This window comes from Bombus fervidus, chromosome 2 (genome assembly GCF_041682495.2).
Source record: "Bombus fervidus isolate BK054 chromosome 2, iyBomFerv1, whole genome shotgun sequence".
Classification (NCBI taxonomy): domain Eukaryota; kingdom Metazoa; phylum Arthropoda; class Insecta; order Hymenoptera; family Apidae; genus Bombus; species Bombus fervidus.
In genome coordinates, this window is record NC_091518.1 from 3,305,813 (window position 1) to 3,327,678 (window position 21,866).

At 38.8% G+C, this 21,866-nt stretch overlaps 1 protein-coding gene across 3 annotated transcripts in view; it reads left to right on the forward strand.

The window, feature by feature from the left end:
* LOC139993732 (uncharacterized) overlaps positions 1 to 21,866 on the forward strand; it is a 121,687-nt gene that overhangs the window by 95,060 nt on the left and 4,761 nt on the right. For all 3 annotated transcript variants that reach the window (XM_072015718.1, XM_072015735.1, XM_072015726.1), the window contains one exon: positions 18,360 to 21,780. In XM_072015718.1, the coding sequence (XP_071871819.1) occupies positions 19,656 to 21,780 (2,125 nt within the window). In that variant the 5' untranslated portion in view covers positions 18,360 to 19,655. The remainder of the gene's footprint in view (positions 1 to 18,359; positions 21,781 to 21,866) is intronic.

Below are 21,866 nucleotides of genomic sequence, written 5' to 3' on the forward strand. Positions count from 1 at the left end.
TAGCCGTGTGGCTTCGGGTTGAACATCGAGGAAGCAACTCGTAGGGAAAGCGTATATATCCGGGATACACGTTCGCGGAGTGGTCGAGAGGGGGTTAATAAAACCTGTCTGCACTCTCTGTATGCACTGCAGATCTAAAGTAAACGTAGTCTATGCCTGTACCACCAGACAAGTTGCGTATCGGCAGTCTTCTCGTTCCTCTTTGCTCTGTCCTTTCCCTTTCCGCTCCTCTCTATCTACTCTTTCCATGATACTCCGTTTTCTCATTTTCTCGAAATTGTTTTCTTCTGTTTATCTTTTCCCCTGTGTACTCTCTCTCTTTCTCTCCCTCTCTCTCTCTCTCTCTTTTCGTCTATATCCTGTTTTTTTCCAACTTCGTTTACGTACCTTCGGTCGGGCGGGTCATTTTGTCTCCTTCAATCCTTGATTCTTAAACTTCAGTCTTTTTTTGGTTAAGGTAAAATACAAATTTCATTTTTTAATCTTTTGCACATAGTTGGTACTCCATTATTTTCTTGGCCAATTCTAAGTTTATTCTAGCTTAGATATTTTATAGGTTAGATTGCTTTTCTAATATAATTTATAATTTATTCTTTTCTTATAATTTTTAATATATTCTTGATCTATAAACCCTGATTTCATCCCTTTTGGTTTTGATATTTCATAAGTTAGACGCAAAAAACCTTTTTACATTTGTTTAAAGTTCAGTCTGCGCTGTTTTAGTCTTCAACGAGTAATGGATAAAATAAATTCTCAAAAGAAGAGGTTGAAGAATAGTGTTTTCATCATATCAATGGTGATCTAATAGTCTAAAGTCCAAAGGGTTATTCTGTTCTTTTGTTTGATTCCTTCTTTTTTCTCCTATTCTGTGTCGGTAATTCTATTTGCCTTCAGCTTCCTCGAAGGATCAGTTTTCATGTTAGAATATTGAAGCCAATAAAGAAGAGATCGAGGTCGGAACTTCCTGCATTGAATCGTCGAAGGCTTGTACTTAGGCGGTCGCGCGCGCTCGATAAGAAAAATATCAAGTTACATTAAACAGCCATAAATTACTCCCGATCGGTTAGCTACGACTTATCATCATCGATTACAGGTGGATGGATAATATAGGTTGGCCCTGATCGATATAATTAATAATTTCTCACGGATCATAGGGGTGTCTCGAAGCCCTATAATTTATCAAGAAAGAAAATCGCTAGCCCTATAGCGTTGAGATTTTAATTAACATGTTCCAATATTAAATCATGTTGCGGCTGATACACACTGTGTATCGAAATATCGGTCAAAACGGATTTACAGAACGCATAGACACAGATTGTCCATTTCGTTAATGGAATATGTTGATTCGGGATGAGGGCGCCACCTGTGTATCGGTAATGTCGATATTTCGAAAACTATTGTCCTCTAAACACGGTTTGATTTTATTACCATATGATCGAACTGTTGTAAGTTAACATTGCCGACGGAACCGGCCACGACGACAAATATGATCTCGATACTCGCGATCGTGTAGACGCGAATCGTTGGAAAATTGGAAGGTTAGAGGTTAAATCCGATTTACAGTGATGAGTATTGTGAGGGATATCTTTGATTTAATGGCAGCCATAAATTAAGCTTAGCTTGATTTAAATTCTCGTGATTAAAGGTAACTTAAAACCTCTATTATTTGCCTTCAACACGCTTGTATGTATAGGGTGTTCTATAAAGCTTTTCTTAAGAAAGATATAATTCGTAGCGTCAGTTATGTGAAATAACAGAAAATGTTTCAAGTAGATATTATTAAATTTGGCAACATCTATCTAAGTTTAACGAACTGAATACAGCGCTTTATTTAGAAAAATAACAAAAACTTTTAGCAGCAGTACCAAAAGAATATTCGTACACCGCATAATTAATTTTCTCATTTTATTAAACTGAAAAAAATGTTAAATTAATATTTACCTTGGTTTCTGAGAGAACAGTTCGCATGGCCCACCCTGTATATAATGTATACGTATCGAAAACTTTATGCTAAATTATGGCGAAACGTGGCAAAGGGGGAGAGGGGAGAGGACAGAGGGGGAAGCACGTGGTGAAAATTTCGTGCTACTCGACGTTGCGTTCTCGAGAATGTCTCGCAGCGTAATTTTATAATAGCTAGCTGAGGGGAGAAACAGCGAAGAGAGAGTCTCGTTTCTAGCCCGTCTGTGCCTTGTCTCCGACAGGTTTCTGACCCGAACCTGATCCGAAGTTGGCCCGAACTTGGCTAGTCTCTATCCTTAACCCAAGTTCGCATCCAACAAGCCTCAACTTACCTTTTGCCGTACACGTCTTCTCGGCCAGTTAACTCAATTACCCGGTACCCACCGTAACGAAATATTCCTTGAAAATAATATCCCTTTTATCCGAAGTGATCCGCGATCGGATTACTATCGTATACGTTGCCAGTGCTAGGTTATTGTTTCGCCAATTTTTAAATTCCGAGTTCGTCAAGAAATACGTCTTCATATGTGTCTCAACAAAAGTGTCACGACTCAAAATACTTCAATTCTGTGTTAGAGTAATGGAGAATTACAAAAATAATATTTGATCGTTGTTTCGTAGAATTCATATTTTTTTTTTTTTTTTGCCAACATCGTGATTTATTGCAAATCATCTTTGTAAGCTTTCAAATAGTTTTTTGTTTTCCTGGAAAGCCTATTTGAATTGTTACTTTTAAAATGTGTGTGCAACATAAAACAGTGTTAATTGAAAATGGACGAATAGCAAATATTTGTAGCGTTCACGCAGTGAATCATTTATCGGAAACAACGTTCCCAAAGGTAAATGTTTCCACAATTATTTATTCCTTAATATTAGAGCGAATCGTAAATAATTCTAGCCAAGTCTGTCTCTTTGCTTTTAATCGAAACGCATTTTTATATCGACCGAATGGTACATTCACAAGTGCGTCAGATCCGTTAAAAATATATATTTTCAAGTATACGTTTGAATCGCTGAAACAGCACGGACAAAAGAAGCTTAAGTGATTTTCGTCTGGGTAAATCGCGCGAGTGCGCTACTTGTCTTGTAAATGCTGCATAAAGCTGTAAGGAGATGGATTCTGAAGTAACGCGTTTTTGAGCTTTAGACGCGATGGCAACGCCAGCGCGTTATACAACGGCCCTCGTATTATGTATAGGCCTGATTCTCGTTCAACTTTCGTCTAACTCTCCGAGCAGCTGGTAAATCGAGGCAGGAACGCATATAATGCCACGCGAAAAGGGCTATTCGTTCGTCGGTCTACGTATATATCCCTCCCCTGCGTAAAAATGCGAACGACGGTTTAATAAAACTTGTCGGTGGCCACTGAAAAAGTTAAGTAAAATGCAATGGATTTTTTTATACCTGCTAAAGCTTGCATGTATCGACTCGTATGTTGTTCACACCACGCTTCGCGGTTTTACAAACTAACGGCTAAACCTACACCGCGCCATGAGAGTTTTAATGCTACGTGTAGTGCAGCCCGATTTGACATGCTTCAGTCACCGGAGTAATTACGCATGAGAATCGTGACAGCGTTGGTGACATTGTACGATGAACGTTTCAGAACGTAATGATGCATTTCCATTGGACGAGCGAGACCATAAGAGAATATAGGTTAGTGGAAGCATATTCCTAACCTACTTCAGTTGTACATCTTCCTGTATCTTGGTTATGCAGATATCCCATGGAGATTATTCGACCTGAAGTTATAAATCATTAGATAATGTTCGTCTAGGGACTGTTTTATCGATTGAATTATTAATCAGTATTATTATGTTCATGATGCATCGGGAGGTTTACAAGGAGAGCATATTTTGATTACACAATCACCTTTCGATAATAGTTCTGTGAACAATGAATGTAACATCGGTAAACATTCTCAGTTCAAACGCAATTTCCAGTTAAGATTCAGCGAAAGCCAACGCTGGTGAGACATTCACTCATGATGCCCACACCGGCGAGCATAAATGATTGCGAGCAAATGTTTGCACTTGCAATTGCTTATCCAATAGAGAGGCACCGTCGGCGACGAATCGAATGAAACGATCCGCAAATGGTTTACCATTCCCTCCGTAGGGATTGTAGAGGTCTCTCGTAAAATGTGCCACAAATGAAATGGTCCCCGCCCATTTTTACAAAGATTTATGACTCGGTCGATAATCATTTGCAGGAATGCCATTAGATTATATTTCTTCAGAATGTCAGATTTTATCCTTCGAATAATTGAGAGATCCATTTAGTACAAGAAAAGCGTATGTAAACAGCATTCACAGGTACACAAGAACCTGTTTCACGGTTAAAATTAAATTTGTCTTGTTGGTGTAATTATTAAAAGGTACTGTTACGCACAGCGAGTGTGTATACTTTATTGGCGCGTGCTACGCGCTGAAACCGGTTAAACCGTATCAGCTTTCCGGCCATCAATGAAATATATCAACCTCCTAGCTAAATGTGGGTCATTACACGAATAACAGTTCTTTTGTTTTTCTCCTATATAAGCAAAATGAAAATATGGTTCGTTTACATACGAAGAAAATGGAAATTTTCTTCTTGAATTTCTATCGTTTTATCGTCAGGCAGATCGTTAATAATCCATGTCAAACAATCATTCGTTTTACGGATAGCGGGTTCTCTCCCGAGTTGAGAGAATCGAATTTCGAAATCCTCAGTATCCGGCAACATTGGCCGATAAAACTTTCCGAACTAAACTCACGTAGCGCGCAACTGTACCGCCATACCCTTTTATCGTTTCCTCTCTTACTACGTGTACCGGAAACGTAGGAACCGGTCGTATCAACTTCTCCGAGTAAACTACGAAAAAATTTCTGTATTTCTAAATTTCTCGTAAAGACCGGAAATTCATTCGACGCGTTAACCATTTTCACAGAGAATGGAAATTATGTTTCCCATCAATTAAGGTTACTCGTACAGGCAATCTGAAAACATTTATTAAATATTAATTTAGTGAAATATATCTAATATGGCTGACGGAAATGACATTTCCTACTATGACACTTACTGCTCCTAGTTCTAAGCAATAGTATAAGAAAAGATAAACTGATTTAATTAAAATAAATATATGTCGCATTTAATACGCTTTGTATCGAAACTGATGCCCTTTGAGAAACATTTAAGACATGCTTACGAAAGTTAGGTTAAGACCTCATTAGTCGAGGGAAGACTGGTCAACTGTAAGCCAAACTATAAAGATACTGTCCAGTTCGAAAGTTCAAAGCTGGGTCGTTCGATCGGTGTCGCGATCAATTTTTTCGTCGGCCTATAAATAAACGAGGTAATCTGGCGTGACCCTGTTAAAAGGTTCCTTGTGCGTAACGAGGCGCTTTTACGTCAACTTCTCCAATCAGTGTCGCATTTTCGTGTCGATGGGAAGAGAATTACGACATAGTGATGCTATGCCTTCTTGGACACGTACGGTAACATATACGGCCTAATAAACCGTTGTAGTAGACTCCATAATATAACATGGTTCTAAATTAAAGCCTTTAAATAACGATACCGGTTGATGCAATAACGTCCCTGACTGCACATAGTATTGTACCTTTTTCATTCGCTGGAAAGAGGTTAAGATACATACATATATGTTCTTCAAATTCGACTGGAATTTTAGATTCGAAGATCCAACTGAAGATTTGGATTTGGTCAATTTGTTCACTGGACCATAAAAATATGTGAACTCGGATGATGTAGTGTGTGAAATGATAGGTTAGAATTAGAATGTGAAATCAGTAAATATAAGACTTACTATTATACATACAGTGACTGCTCACCTTTCTGTTAATGAATATTCCTATCTATTTTTATCTCCTGGAAATATCTTCAATGGAGAGGAACTTATACATAATACAGTGATACATATGTATGTATTTCTTTCATTTTAGTTGCCCAGAGTCTGTCTCTTCACATTCAATTGTTTTTATATAGAGTATCGATTTCAGAACACCGAGTATATCTCGAGTTGGGTGTTAGGTATCATTGTTTCACTCCCCTCTATCTATTTCTATACATTTCACACAAAGATAGAATAAAATTCTTGATATAGACTCTCTTATTAATAGTCAGGCTTGGTTGAATCTTGCTGCCAATTAGGAAGGCACTAAAGTACTTGTTATATCTTATTAGGAAATATTCGATTGTGTGTATTAGTGCAATAAATTGTTAGCACTCCTTTAAATTTAAGTAAGCGTATATTTCTCAGAGTTGCTCGCATCTAATTAGGAAGACATTAAAATACATATTTATGTATCTTCTTAAAGAATATTCTACTTACTACTTTAACTTATATTTTTATACTTATAGCTTTAACGAAAAATCCGATTTCTATGTCATCAATTTCATATTCGGATTCTATGTAATCAAATTAGTGCCGAGGTGTCCTAAACTAGCCTATATTATCAAAACCATCCCTTTGGTCAATAAGCTACCATAAGCAACTATGCAGTGGTTAAATAACGGTCATTATCGATCACCGTCTCCAAAATTGTTCCTGCCAACGACCGTAACTACCATGAACGTATTTGAGGAGAGGGAGAGCTTCTCTTTCAGTTCCAGCTATTTCTGTGACAATGTCCATCTCGAATCAGCGGTGGAAAATAACCTATCATCCAACGGACTTCCCTTCGGCAATAACTTCCTGGGGTACACTCTATCGTGATGAAATTGGAACTTAGAAAAATTTCTACATTCGGGGAAACAATCCTACTGTGAGAGAAATCTCACATAAGTGAAATTGCTTGTGCAATTCTGCAATAAAAAGACACAAGGATACCAAGGAAGGATTACAATGGTAACAAAAGTAGCACACTGCGATCAAATATGAGATACCGACAGTAAGGAAAAAGATCAAAAGGGAAACTATAATACTTAAGAAGATGCAGCGAGTGGAAACCAACAATTGCAGCAATAAAGAAACAAACTGTGACAGTAAAGGGAATGTTAGTCTGTCCTAAAAATATTTAAATCTCCAAGATATCGTGAGATTTGAAGAAACTTCAGTATTAAAGTATAAAGTTACCAATGACAAAATGTAATAAGATGTACATAAATTATACACGAACGCCAGTCTGTAATAGATTTCAAGATATAGTGAAATCTTCGAATTAAAGAACCAAGTAGTGGTGCCGATTGATGAGGCTTGCGTAATGATACGGTCTCATGAAATAAAGATAGGATAATAAAATTCCACTAGTCACGTGCAATCAATGACGACAGGCTTCCTGTTCCCTGAGTATTCCGTGAGATCATTACACAGATTAAAATACTGTCTGTGCCTCAGCTTCGTTTGCTTCCTCTTCTCTCATCTTTTCTTTTCACAGGATCTATGTTTTTCAAATTCCTAATACTTTCAGACAAGTTGAAATCACGAAAGACAAACGTAACAATCACGCAAGAGAAAAGTAACAATTTTCCTCTGAACGTTCGCTTCTCAATTAACTCTCATCACAATGGTTTAGCGACGAAAAAAGAAACGTCTGTAACATCTGGACCGATTTACAGAAACGAAGGTAAAAGAACAACGAGTGTTGATAGGGAAGAACGAGCGATAGAGAAAGCGAGTGAGCCGGACGAAAAGAGAGAAAGGATGCTTTGTTTTCCGCGGCGCGATTACGATGATTCTTGCGGCGCGGTGCTTTAAAATCATTTCGCGAAAGTTTACAAAGGAGAGTTTAAATTGAAGTGAGTTTAATTTTATTACTCAGACGAGCTTCGTGCCATTGTGTATCGCGCGTCCGTTGCGGCGCCTTTGTTTTTCAAAAGAAGCGACGCCTTTTGCCATAGTATCCCCCACCTCCACCTTCATCTCCTCCCGCTTCAGTTCCCTTCCTCTTCCTTTGCTAAAGGGAAATAATTCGTTGCGAAAGTAAATGTACCGTGAATTCATTAGAGCGCAGTTGCAATGGCGCAGTTAATTATTTCCAGGTGTAATTAATTATCTCCACCTGGTGTATCACTCGACGGAAAAACGAAATTATCAACGTATTTCTGATATTGTCATTCGTTCTGGCCTGACGTAACTACCACTACTTAACTATCTTTTAATTGGCTGAAAGAACGCATACGTTTCTGATTTAAACAGCATAAGCGATGGGTTATGTGAAGTGCAAGTAAAACAAGAACGTACTGCGAACTTTAGGTTGGTTCATATGTCATCTTCTATATTGCAAAATATTTTATATTACGAACGAGGAAGTTATAACGAGAACATTTTTTACAACTGTAACAAATGAATAAAGGATTCTCGTTATAACTTCCGATATATTGTTTAACGATAATTCGTACGATAATAAGTGTCGTTATTTCGATATATCATGTATAATTTATAAATTGATTTCATATTTCCATATATAGGGGATTTTGTCAATAAAAGAAGATTTTCGTTCATAGTAATTGTGCAATCTAACGATTCTTTCCAATTTTGAATATTTATTTGACTCCCGTCCTTTTTTTACGAAATAAAGAAAAATTGTAAAAACTTTAGAATATTAGAAACTAGAATCAAACAACCAAAATTGGGAAAATTTAGTAAACTGCAATTAATTATTTAACTCATTTTCTAGTTAAAATTACGTCCGGTATTTTCTTCTCTTCGGCTTTTTTCTCTATTTCTTTTTAATATTGTATCGATCGTTGACGGGTAGATTTGTGTCGGTCAACCGCACGAAATTTTTTTAGGATACAGTTTTCACACTTCGATAGATAGAAGCTGCACTCTACCCCCGTCTTGTTTAATTAATAGAGAACGTAGTAGATGGCTCTAGGCTTCGTCAAATCTCGTTCGATATAACCCTATCGATCGCGGTCGAAGTGCTAAGCGCTATTCCTAACCTAATTCGTCTAATGTCACGGACATAGTGGGCCGTTAAGGTGTCACACTTTTTGCGCCTAGCGTCTCTCTCGATTTCTCTAGTTTTTCCTATCGGTGTGCTTTTTTCCACACGCAAAACTGGGCGTGGCACCAGATAGCATAAAGTTCTACAAAGGTTCGTGCGCGGACCACGCCGACGTTATCTTTCTGTTCTTTCCTAGTTAACTGCTTTAGATCGGTAGCAGCGCGGAACACGTTTCGTCTACTGTGAAATTGTATCACGTAATTACTACGACAAACGTTTCGGACAATTTGTTTGTACCCGTGTCTGAGATAATTGGAGCGTTAGCGCTCAAGTATTATCTCATGACAGTTCGCCGGGTAAATCAAAGTAATAAATGCGGCGTTTTCATCCGCGTTAATTTACGAGTGGCACTCGCAGGCTAGTGATATTTTCAATTTGCAGGTTTGTAGAGATGATTTGTGTACTAGATGCAACTTACGTCACGATGATTAAATAACCCCTAGAAAATTCCAATTAAATTTGACATTTAAATCAAACATTGCTGCTATTAACCTTGCTGCGTTCATCCAGGCATTTTTAACTCAATTTTATTTTTATAATATTAAAATTATGTCAAATTTGAGCAGAATATCAACAAATTGTTATTGCTATGAATGAATTTTAGTTTTTGTTTTGTTATATATCATTTTAAATGTTTTAAGACATCATAAATTGCTTTTTGTTTACTAAAAGGGAAGTGAGATTGAAAATTTGCAAAAAGATCGCAGCAAAATTAAAATAAGGATGAAGTGATAAAACATTTCTATTTTGACGCATGTTACACTTGGATGAAAATAATAGAGGAGATTTGAAATGCGTGGCTTGCAATTTCTGGGATGTACGCAATATTCATGGAATAAAAAGTACGTATTTCGAATGCCAGTTGATCGTTTGCAGACTCACTGTACAAACAACTGCGCAAACTGCAAACAAGTTCGCAGACCGCGAAAACACGAAGCAAGCTAGTATTTCGGATTTATTTTCGTACAAGCAATGATAACAAACTGATGAAATTCATCGAACGTAGTTACATTTTTCGCGATGTTTTCTTGGAAATTTTCTCCGTTCTCTCGGTCGTCTTGAAATAAGATGAAAGAAATTTACATAATAATTTAAAAAAATACTGGCAAAAGTAAGCAGCAGAAAGTCGGAGAATGATTTTACTTTCCAAGTTGTAACGTCGGTGGCCGGTGAAAAATTAGAGATCAACGTCTGATAAAACAAGACGTCAAACGAATTTCCACGTAATTTTATATTTCCCCGCGAAAGTAATCCGCCGTTCGATCCACCTGAGCTACCTCCATTAAGTTTTCTTCCCACATTAATTCACATCTGAATTTATCCCCGTTGCAACGCCGTGTCCGCGTTAAGCGGCCAAGAGTGGGGGAGAAAACGCTGGGGGAAAAAATACCTAGAGCGGTTCGACCTAATTATCCGAGGTAAGATAATAGAGTGACTTCCATTACGAAGGAAATTTTGTCTGGTAGCATCTGGAAGGAAAAATTTTTATTATGCCCCAGGGATAATCTTCCACGGGTAGCACGAGTCCCGGTATGCATTGCAAATACAACGGAGAACGAAGGAGATGGCATAGTTAAAAAACGGACGTTAACCGTACAGAGAGAGAGAGAGAGAGAAAAGAATGTTAACTGTAGATAAAATAAGAGAGAGATGAGGCCAGCAACGACGAAGATGAAAATAAGTCGAGATGAAATGATAATGAAAATGAAAACGGTTACGTCTTCATAAATATCCGTAGTTGCGGAAGTTTATGTTAGAGAAAGCGAAATTGCCAATTAGCAGGATTCGTGTTTGTTTCGCGAAATGGCAATCTGTCGTTTCTAGGGAATTTCAATCTGAAACACGACACTATGGTATTACTGTAGAGGCGCGGAGTTCGTAAGCTGTTTACCACTCGAGTTCCACCAACTTTTGTCCTATCGTTGATATGCGTACGTTTCTTTCCCCTCCCTGTTTGTTTTTTCATAATAATTTCGGAAATATAATATTTTCCATCTGCACGGTTTTGTTTGCCAGAGGACACCTCTGTACATTTCTGTAAGCGAGGGAGAAAGTTTTTTAATCTTGGATTCAAAGAGCATAGTTCCTTAGTTAATCAGTCCGGCTTCACGTTCTTTTTTTCTTTTCTTTTTTTGAAAAACCGGTCGAGACTTCTAAATAGATGGTAATCTGTGCGAGGAAGTCGAGAAGTGAACAGGGATAAGGAAGAAGTTCGTAGCCCAATTGGAAGTTTTTAGGAGACTGTATTACTAAGTTGTTCTGCGTTATCGCGGAGCAGAAAGAAATTTCTACCACAATAGAAATCTATACACACAACTTTTAATGGTAAGCTCTTTTTTATCAACCAAGAGCGCCACCAAGATTTTATAACTAACAACCTCTGGCATAACTTCATAGTTGAAAAGGGGAGATAAAAGAAGAGGACGAATAAATCAAAACGAAATAATGTATAGAAAGAACAGTTCTTGAAGAATTTCTTTACAAACACTCGGTTTAACATTAATGGCGCATTCTCGAAAAGCACTTACTTTGTGTATGTATATATGTATATATCGACATGTATCTCGCGCTTGCATTCTTTCAAACAAAAATTCCCAAGGCGCTCGTGTTGCACGGGTATAAAGCAACGATCGCGTGTAAACGCTTCGATCTCACGAGAGAACAACCTGTTACGACTAACAAAGTAGAATTGGAAAATTTCTCGCCCACCAGCCGGATCTCGACTGAGAACCGTCTGCCAGCTCGTCTTTGTCCGCCCTACGGACGAGGAACAAGAGGACTCTCGCTCCCTCGTACGATAATGCTTCCCGGGAGACAAGCTCGTAAAGGCAGATAATTGCACGTGAAAGTGAACGCTGCTAATCCCCGCGGTGCATTGACTGTGTATATGTACGTGTGCATCCCGCGCGCGCTCGTTGCGTTGCAAAGCTGAATTCCTCGCGTGACTCGACTACTTGGCCTGCTCGTCCTGATTCTGACCAGCTGGTCGGTGCCAGCGTGTAGCACGTGCATTATATATATAGAAGGCGAGTGTCATCGTGTGCGTTTGGGTCTGGCACGACTCGCAATCACTGTGCAAAAAGCGCCGGCTATTGGAAGAGAGCACAGTTATCATGATAATTGCGAGTAACGACATTACCGGCTAGTTACTGTCTACGATCGTTTCTGCTTAGGTGTCACAAAGAACATACAACACTGGTCATGGGACCAGCCTTTGTGTGGTCAGTTATTAAGAAAAGTATATTTTTAAGAAATTCATAGCTTCTTTCTTCTCCATTGGATGGTTGGACGTACAATTACTTGATACATTTGGCTACAATAATTAATTACTAACAGAGTAATAGTCATAAACCAGTTAATATGGTGCTACCATACTTAAGACAGAAAGGGTCCAGTATAACCCCCATGTTTTGGACCTGGAATAATATACGACGAGATAAGGCAGGCAAAATTTGTTTAAGTGTTATCATTCTCTCTGGCTCGAATCCATTCCACGGTATCTGGTGTGTCCGTCGTGCCAAAATGCGTTCCTTCCACGCCATTATTTTTGACGATATCGGCCGTTTTTAACGGGAATCCGTCTTCTCGTGCATCTGCTACCACCACCGGTTCGCGTGCGGTCGTTTCTCTCTCTCTCTCTCGCTCTCTTTTTTATTTGAACTTCTCATGTATTTTCGTCAGACCGGACTGTCGGGGTAGTTTTTCATGCGAACTGAAATTAGTCTTCCTATGAAAAATTGAGGTTTTATCGACGATCGACCCAAGAGTATCTTGCGAACCTTCGTGGATAAGCAATTGTGCGTTCGCACTGTTTAAACGATCTACGTGTCTGCGTTTTTACGAGGATGTGTAAAGCGTGCTTATGTTCCACAGCAATTCCAAAGGACGTTCTTCCAGGATGCGGTTTTCATCGCCGTTTTTATTCGAGAAACATGCGCAGCACACTAAACAGCCGGTTTGCTCGGTGCAAAAGCTGTCATATATGGCTACACGAATTAGACGGTTTGTTATATCTCCGGGTGGTTTTTCTTTGTTCGAACGAATATATATTCCATGACAAACTAAATTCAGTGTATTCAATTCAGTATATAAAATTCGAACAGACTTAATCTCTACTATTAATTAATCTTTAAAAAATGTTACTCTTTTCCAATTTTCCTGTTATTAATATAATATATATATAACATATATAATATATATATTATATTAATAACAGGGAAATTGGAAATATTATATATTATATAATATTTATTTTATGTATATATATATACATATATATATAATCGTTGATCCTTACAGTGAAGAATACATTTCAGCGGCATACATAACCTAAAAAAGCAAAATTCAATAATATAAATTGACCAAAAAAGAAATGTTCAATTCAAACAATGTTAATTCTTGGATATTTAATCAGGAAATTATTTCGAGACGTTAATCATATCATATTTCTCCAAACAGGAAACGTGATTATACCATCTTCTTTATGGTTCAACCATAGATCCAATTATTAACCGTACGTTATTATCACATACATATATCGACTTTTTATTGATCGAGGATAAGACCCGATCTCTCGAAAGCATTCGTTCTATGAAATTCTATGTTCGCATCGACAAGCCTCGGTTATGCTATGTGAACTGATCAACACAGGTTCAGAGCAACGAGAAACACAGACTGATAGAGGGTGAGGGAAACGTAGATGCGCAAACTAACGAACGCCGCGTGTACTTGCCAAACGAAACCAACTAGCCGCTAAATCACAGCCGGTAAGTCGTGTTACCGTTCCAAGCGAAACGCCGATTTTCAAAGGGCGACGTGTATTTTTTTTTTTTCATACTTCAAAAAAACAAATCGACATTTCAATATGAACGACCGTTCTCGGACGGTTTTTTGTAGTCAAAAAGCATTAAATCGTATATATATATATTTTTTTTTTGAAGCTGTTTTCCATGTACATGAATCTTTCGACTTTAATTTACGAATGAAATTTGTAAAAGACGAAATGAATTAACGTAACAATGACGCATAAACAAGAGAGACGGATAAATGTAGATTTTAGTTTCTACGGGAAAGTTTTACTGGTTTTCCCCTACGTTTTCGTTTCCAAATAAAGGAAAGAGGAAAGCCGGAGCTTCGATTAATTCATTTAATTCTACTTTTGACCGTAGTAAATTTTAATTAAGTTTTTCACGCCTCGACGAATTCCCAGTCTATGCGGACGAATTTCGAGGTTTTCGTTTTATTTTGATTTAAGTCGCAAACAATCATGGAGAGAGTAATTGTAAAAGTTGAACAAATCGCATACTATACCGAAACTGACGTCAAGCAATTCTTTCCTCTAGTAAGTAATGGCATCGGTTCTGTATGAATCACGTGATCAAGAACGTAGCGCGGAGCGCCATTTGGTATATCGCTGCTTTACGCTAATTGTAAGACTGTTTCGCGAAACAAAATTCCATCGAATTCCGATATCCGACTACTCTCGAACCATGTTTCAAATCGAGACCTCGAGATTTCAGAATACATATCTTGCGAAGTATAACTTCCAGTCGTAACTCAACTATAATACTAAGCCAGAATTAAATTATCTTAATCTTATTAATAATGCAATAATGCAACATTACACTTAATAATTATAATGATTAATAATGTAACTGTTCCCGATTTTAATTATTCGACTCCAGTCGTTTTTTTTACAAAATAAAAAAGATTAAAAATTTGATGTCTTTTTGATTTAATGATATTTTCGTTTATTCAAACATATTTAAATAAATTTAATGAAATTTAACTCGAATCTGATTCAAATGTAACAGAATCAAACCTAACTTTTTTGATCAATTTTTCGGCTCCCCCAATTTCTTTTAATGATTGTTGAGAATTGTGGATCTTAATCGCCGAAATAAAAGTAAAGGGACACTAAGATTACACTTAGAATTTATATTAAAATAGTTTTAGATTTGTTTAATAAATGATTTGCAGGATCTTCGACGATATAAATTTGCACGCGTCTCAGCATTCTCTTTGTCTCACCATCTTCTATACCACACCGCTAACGGAACAGTTGCAATCATCTGTTTTTCGAGACTCTGTGCGCACGCATACTTCCATACACTCATATTCACATACGTGTGCCACTACTACGCGGCTAATCTAGTCTAGCAGACAAAATTATACATATCTCAATAATGATAAAATAAAGCTTCAAAAGAAAAGGCTCGAGTCAAATAGTTAAAACCAAGAAAAGTAACTAAATAGCGTATTTACATTTAATAATTAATCAATATATTTTTTACTGAGTATTAGTATCGAATTAAACTTCTTCTTCTGAAATATTTATACAAATAGTATTTGTAAGTACAGCATCATTGATAGATATATAATTTCTGATCAGCCGCATGTGCAATCTCTCATGAAATATATAATCTTCATGTATCTGTTGCATGAGTCGAAACAGAATACACATTGTTTAAACCTATGTGTGAACTCTAGAAGTTTTGTGTTGAAAGCTCTTCGTAAATAGCTGAAAAGACAAATCCTGTATGATCCAATCGCAAAATCGGATCATCGTGTGCCATTATATGAAAAAGTTGGGACGCAACACGAAGCCCTCCGGTCCATTGGGACATACGCGTTGAGATATATATTTTGTTATTTCTACAAATATTTATCATGTGTACTCACGTAGGATCGCATGTATACGTTTGTATGGAACAAAGACATAAATACCAGAATAGATAGGGGCAGATTTCCAGAAGTAATTGTGCTTCGTATGAATCGAGAATGTTCGGTGATTTCGCGTATTTTTGTCGAATCTTTCAATTGGGGGCAAACAAAAGTTCCTCGTAAATAATACGAACAATTGTGAGAGTAGTTTCATTTGGAAGCGTTTTAGCACGAAAATTTGAAGAACTTATAATCGTATATTCGTGTTATAAAAATTTAATCGATAATAATTTTTCTTAAAATAAGGGAGATAATTTATCGTCGAATTCAGTACATACAATTAATTGTATGAATAGTTCTTGTACGATTGCGAAATTTCTGCTCGAATTAGTATAATGCAATTTTGAATTGTTAACGTTCAAACGAAATTAATTTCACGTAGTATTATAATATATATATTTTCGAGTTATATTTTATAGCTAAAGTTGATGTGGTTGACAGAGTTCGCTAAACAACGTCATATTTGTTGGACGTAAATTAGTACATATTTGATGGAATGAAATTTCATCGAGATTTACTTTATCGACAGAGATCTTTGAGCTCCATTGTTTAATACGATAATAATTTCCTGTGCTTACATGTGAGCGAGTGTAATCCACGCAACACGTTAATCATCGATTACCAGCTTAAATCCTATATTATGCACTGTTTTGTATATCCGTGGAATTTTCCTCGTTCTGGTTATATTATCCTGTATTGCAAATGGAAACATTTGGGAAAATGAAAATTGTATGTGTGTTAAATGCGCCGCATGGTTGGTGACCAGCTGTAATTGAAGGGCTACTACAATAAGGGAGCAGCTCCACTTTTTAGTAATCTCAGTAAATCAACATTGCGCTAAATACGTACATTTTTTAATTTCTTTTAAACTGTACCAATATAATCATGAAAATGTTGTGTGTAACACACATATTACATATACTTACAACAAAGATTTTTTCAAGTATTCGGATACGTTTCTGGACCACTTTATATATTTCTTGCTCTTCTAACGAATACAATTTAAGTATCGTAAAGGTTATCCCTTTGTTGTTGCAAACTTTTCAGTGGGTAAATGATCGTGTTAGAAAATTGAGTCACTCATACAGTATGCTCTTTTAGCCGGTCGACCAATTTCCTGTAACATGCATCCCCTGTGTAGCCTGAGTCGTCTACGTTCGAACGGCTTCCGTCTAGCTGATATATCCGAAATTTAATACCAGCCGCCCCGGCTCATACGGCTCAGTTGATGATCGATTGTTAACGTAAAATTAAGTTTTTTAAATCAGGTCTCGCTATTGTGCCATTGACGAGGCTCTAAGTGGAACTTCACCGTCTTTTCCTTCTTACTTCGTATTGGCTTACGTGCCTTATCTGTGTTCCTTATACTCTATGAAAGTGCTATTTCACTGGGACCTACATTTACCGACGTCCTATTGAAAACCCGCTTCCAATCTTTAATTTCTGTGCTCTATGACCCGTTTATTCGTTTATTCTTACGATGTCTCCTCTTTGTCGCGGCAGATTCTTTATTCTGCCGGTTAATGGCATGAAGAACAGAAGTATGGGTGAATGTATGCCAAAAAATGTTACACTAAGCTCCTCTTACATAACTGAAATAATATTAATGAAATTTTACAAGTTATAAGATATAAGTTCATCAGAATTAATAAGTTTTCTTACATAACAAGTTTAGTAACGAAATAAGCAAATAATAAAATAACTAGTTATAATTAAAGTAAACATCTTAACTTTCCCAAATTGTAAAAATTGTATAAATAGATTTCCATAACTTACGAAATTACAAATGATCTTAATTCGTAATTTGTCAATTCACTAATATTATTAGTTATAAAGTTCTTAGAATGAAATAGAATGTTATTAGAGGTTAAATAGAGATTGCTATAAGCGAAACTTCAAAAACAGATTGCTTTTTACATTAACCCTTCGGGGTTAAAAACAAGCGTTGTAGTTAATTATAATATGTATCGCAAACTACGTGTCTCTGACGGTTACTAAAATAATTTGTTAGCATAACTTATATTACATATCTTCATCTGATGCTGGATTTTATTACAGCGGAATATGTTACGTGAAATCTGCAAATACCTAAAAATAAATTGTAAATAAAATCTAGTCATATATAATTGAATTATATCGAAATTATTTTAGCTCGATCAGTTCCCAATAAATTTATGCAGCACTTAGTTTTAGCATCATATAAAATAATCACGTGATAGACATTGAAATATACATATTTCCTGCTCGTATATTTAAACAGTTACCTTTCCAATCGATGGGTTGTTTTGAACATTATCGCCTTTTCTTTGGTCTACTTTGAACAAACATAATTCTATTGAAGTTCAATCTCCTTTTTATAATAAGCACAAAGTAAGGAACGTTAAATGTCATTTATGGATCATGAGAGATATAATAAGGTCATTTAAAAATCATAGTTCAAAATTAGATAAATTCTCTCGGCATAAAATCTTTCCATGGCCATTAGACGATATTAAAATTAGAAGAAGTTCATCGGGTTAAAAATTAGCTCGATTGATATAACATGCGTCTTATCGTGCGAATAATTGGTTCGAACCCTTCTTCTACCCTGCTACATTTTCCAATAACTATCTTTTTTCATCCCATATAATTTCATCGGACATTTTTAATTCATATTCTACCAGCGTAATCGATATTCGACTGAAATAACAGAAAGGAAAAGTAACGGAAAAATATTTTTCACAGGTCGTAACCGCGCAGAGATACCAATTGAGAGAGGCGAAAAGTGGCCAGCAGCAAGTGCACAAAAACAGTTAGAGCGACAAAGAGGGACAGGTGGAAACGGTGGCGCACGCATTTCGAGGAAATGAATGGACGCGGTAACTACGAGACCATCCCATCCAGAAGGAACTCCGACTGATTCTAGACATTAAATGTACCCTCAGGAATTCAGGTTTCGCCCGAGGCTCTCGCGAATCTGGGATGGCTTCGAGCAATGATGATATCGGATTAAGCCCGGCTAACAAGTTCGCCGACGTTCTATCGTCCGTAAAAGTAGATAGGTTTTAAATCGAGTCTTGCTCCGGGAACAAGGCAACGTTGTAACGCCGTTACCACGGCGAAATAATCCGAGGCTTATTGAATCCCGATGATATAATGGAAGTACACGAGCCGAAGCGGTAATAGTTGGTCGTGTGTAGAGCCTCTCTTCTACCATATAACGAAATAGAGAAAATTCGTAAAGAAGGTCAGCTTTAGTATATGTTGTATATGCTATGTGTGTGGTTCTATACCGTTGAAAGAGAGCAGCAACAAAACAGCAGCAGTAACAGCAACGGACAGGGAATATAGTCAGCTGTAGCCCTGTCTTAATTTCTAACGTCCATTCAGCTGGATCCGTTTATCGACGAATCGCGTGGAAACTTGGTTTCACAGAATTCTCTTCTAAAATGTAGATATATATATATATACATATACAAGTATAGCTAACGGAGAGAGAGCGAGAGAGAATTCGAAGCGTTTTAGGAGGGATCCAACTGTTCGGAGGACGAAGTAAATTGACCACGAAACCGCTCCCAAAGATCAGGCCAGTGATATAGTTACTATCTGAAGGGTGGAAATGCAACAGATGCCGTTGATAACCAACGCCGCAACAGGGGAATCCGCTAAGAACGCATAGACTACTAGCCCGCCATCGCCGCCGCCGTCGTTGTACATTTAGGAATGTAATATTTGACTCAGGTTGCACACCTCGTCAGGCAAGACTCGTTCCGAGATTGGCCACGCAGCTGTAATATCGACGGAGGAGATTTTTAAAGAACGCACTGAGGCAGAGGGCAAAGAAAATATAGGGATTCGTTAGAAGAAGATACATAGACGTCTTCACAAGTGTCCTTATAACGTTGAGTGCACTCGTCGTCGCGTGCGTGCGTGCCAGCAAGCTCTCTCGTTTCCTACTCATGGTTATGGAATGAACCGATGCCCGGCTGAATTCTCCAACTGTCAGTGCTTTAGGTTCTACTACTATCATCGAGCATCATCATGACCCCGATGATGCGTCTGCTCCTGTCGACATTGCTGCTGGTACTGTCCTCCTGCTCGATCCTTCTTTGTTCAGCGAGCGGCGATGGTGGACCTAATAGCCCTATTTTTAACCTGGACAACACCGCGTTAGAGAAAAACCTCGCGGCCATATTTAACAAGGTAGCGCACAGCTCGGCGACCACGAAACGCAGCGTGCCCGCCTATGATGCTCAAGTTTCGGCCAGTACAACGTTGTCGACGGTACCGTCGCCTTTGACGACCACTACCACGACCACAACGACGAGCTCATCGATACCATCCGTCAGGTATCCTCCTGTTCCTCGAGCGACCATGTCGCCGGCCTTCCGCGAACTGCCTTCGTACGCTCCCCCGTCTCGCGCCCTCTTCACCCCTCCTCTGCCACCCGAGTACCTTCATCCGTTTGCAAATAAGCCAACGCTGAGAGGAACCAACTCGGATGTTCATTCGGGTCTCAAGAGACCGGTACCACCGCCGAGCGGCACGCCAGCTCATGAGAGGATACCCATTAGGCCTCCCGATCTTCAGGGTCCCTCTCAAGTGCCAGAGAGACACTCTCATTCTAGAAACAAACCGTTGAATACGCCCAGTAAGGAGCAGAACGTGGTGGAGTCCAGCGAGCTGGACAGAAGGAACAATACTAACGAGTTTGTACCTACTCTGCATTATCCAAGCATCTCGAGAATATTATCTGGCAGCAACGGTCGTAAACAAGATATTCCAGAGATACTTTTGAAGCCTCTGGCCACGAAGAGCCCGGCGCAAAATGCACCGGTAATTCCAACCACCGAAAAGATGACGACGCCATCTACAACAACGGCCAGGACGTCTAGCACGTTAGATTCTTCCAAATCTGTTACACAGCCGACGATTTTCAATTTGCCTAATACCAGGAGGCATGACGATGATAGTTATCACGGGCTCAGGAATGAAAACGGCTTCAAGACAGAGAACATCGAGATAGTGGACACGGAAAGACTTCCGTATCCCCAACCACAACCTCCTGCTCCACCCCCTAAGAGGCCCAACGAGGCTGGTGACCGCATTGTACCTCAAGTTGACACGCATCCCCTTGAGTCCACCTGGCGGATCGCTTGGTTCCTCCATGTGTACGTCGCTGCGATCTTGTTCACGCTAATGGCTCTATACTCGATCTACAAGATCGTTCGTTTCAACGAAGCAACGAATCTACTCACCCAGTCGTACTTCCTCACGGTTCATCTGCTTCTCACGACCGTCTGTACTTTAAGGTGCTTTCACCTGTTTTACGACGCTTACAATTTAGGCCATTCACTGCCCGAGCCTCTGTCCCGAGTGCTCATGTACCTCCCAGCACCATTATTATCCACCGCGTTCGCCACCTTGGTGCTATACTTAGCTCGTTGCTCAGAGGCCCCATCTTTAAACAACAGGTTTCTGTCACCAGCCGCAGTGGTATTGTCCTCTACGGTACACATAGTTCTCTGTGTCTCCCTGCACGTGTCCACGCACGTGCTTGGCTATCCGGATGAGGCGAAGATATTGCCGTTGATCTGCCAGTGCATTTATATCATCGTCTGCGTGATCCTTGGCCTAGGCTACATGTACGTCTACCGGGTGGTACGCTCACAGATCCTGTTAACAAATAACAAAACGGCAGGGACGAATCACATAGTCGGTGCTGATCCTACCACGATGGCCTTGAGCACTGCCATCACTACCAGTATCGCTACCGCCCTATTTTTCATCCTGATGGGATTTGTCCAGTTGTATGGCATATTTGGGAATGTCCAGGAAAGACCACAATCGCATCCATGGCTATGGTGGGGCTGGCAGTTCTCCGTTAGGCTACTCGAACTAGCAGTATGCGGTTTACTCGCCTGGGTAGCCAGTCTATCCCAGTACCCGTTGCGGGAGAAACAGCTGCAACAACACCCGGTCCATTCTGGCTTCGCTCTGTTTCCATGCGGTAGCTCGACCTCCACCGAGAATATGGACGACGTGCTTTACCCAGCTATCTGTAGCACCAACCAGGCGATCCAGAATTACACGATGAGAACCGGGAAACAGGTTTACGACGATAGCTTCCCGCTGAACACGCTGCCCGAGCATTTGAACATATCAGGTATCGATGCGCGCGCGCTACCGTGTGATTCAACGTTACGAGCTGAATCAACGGGCGAATTACTTCTCGTTTTCTGGTTCGTGAGA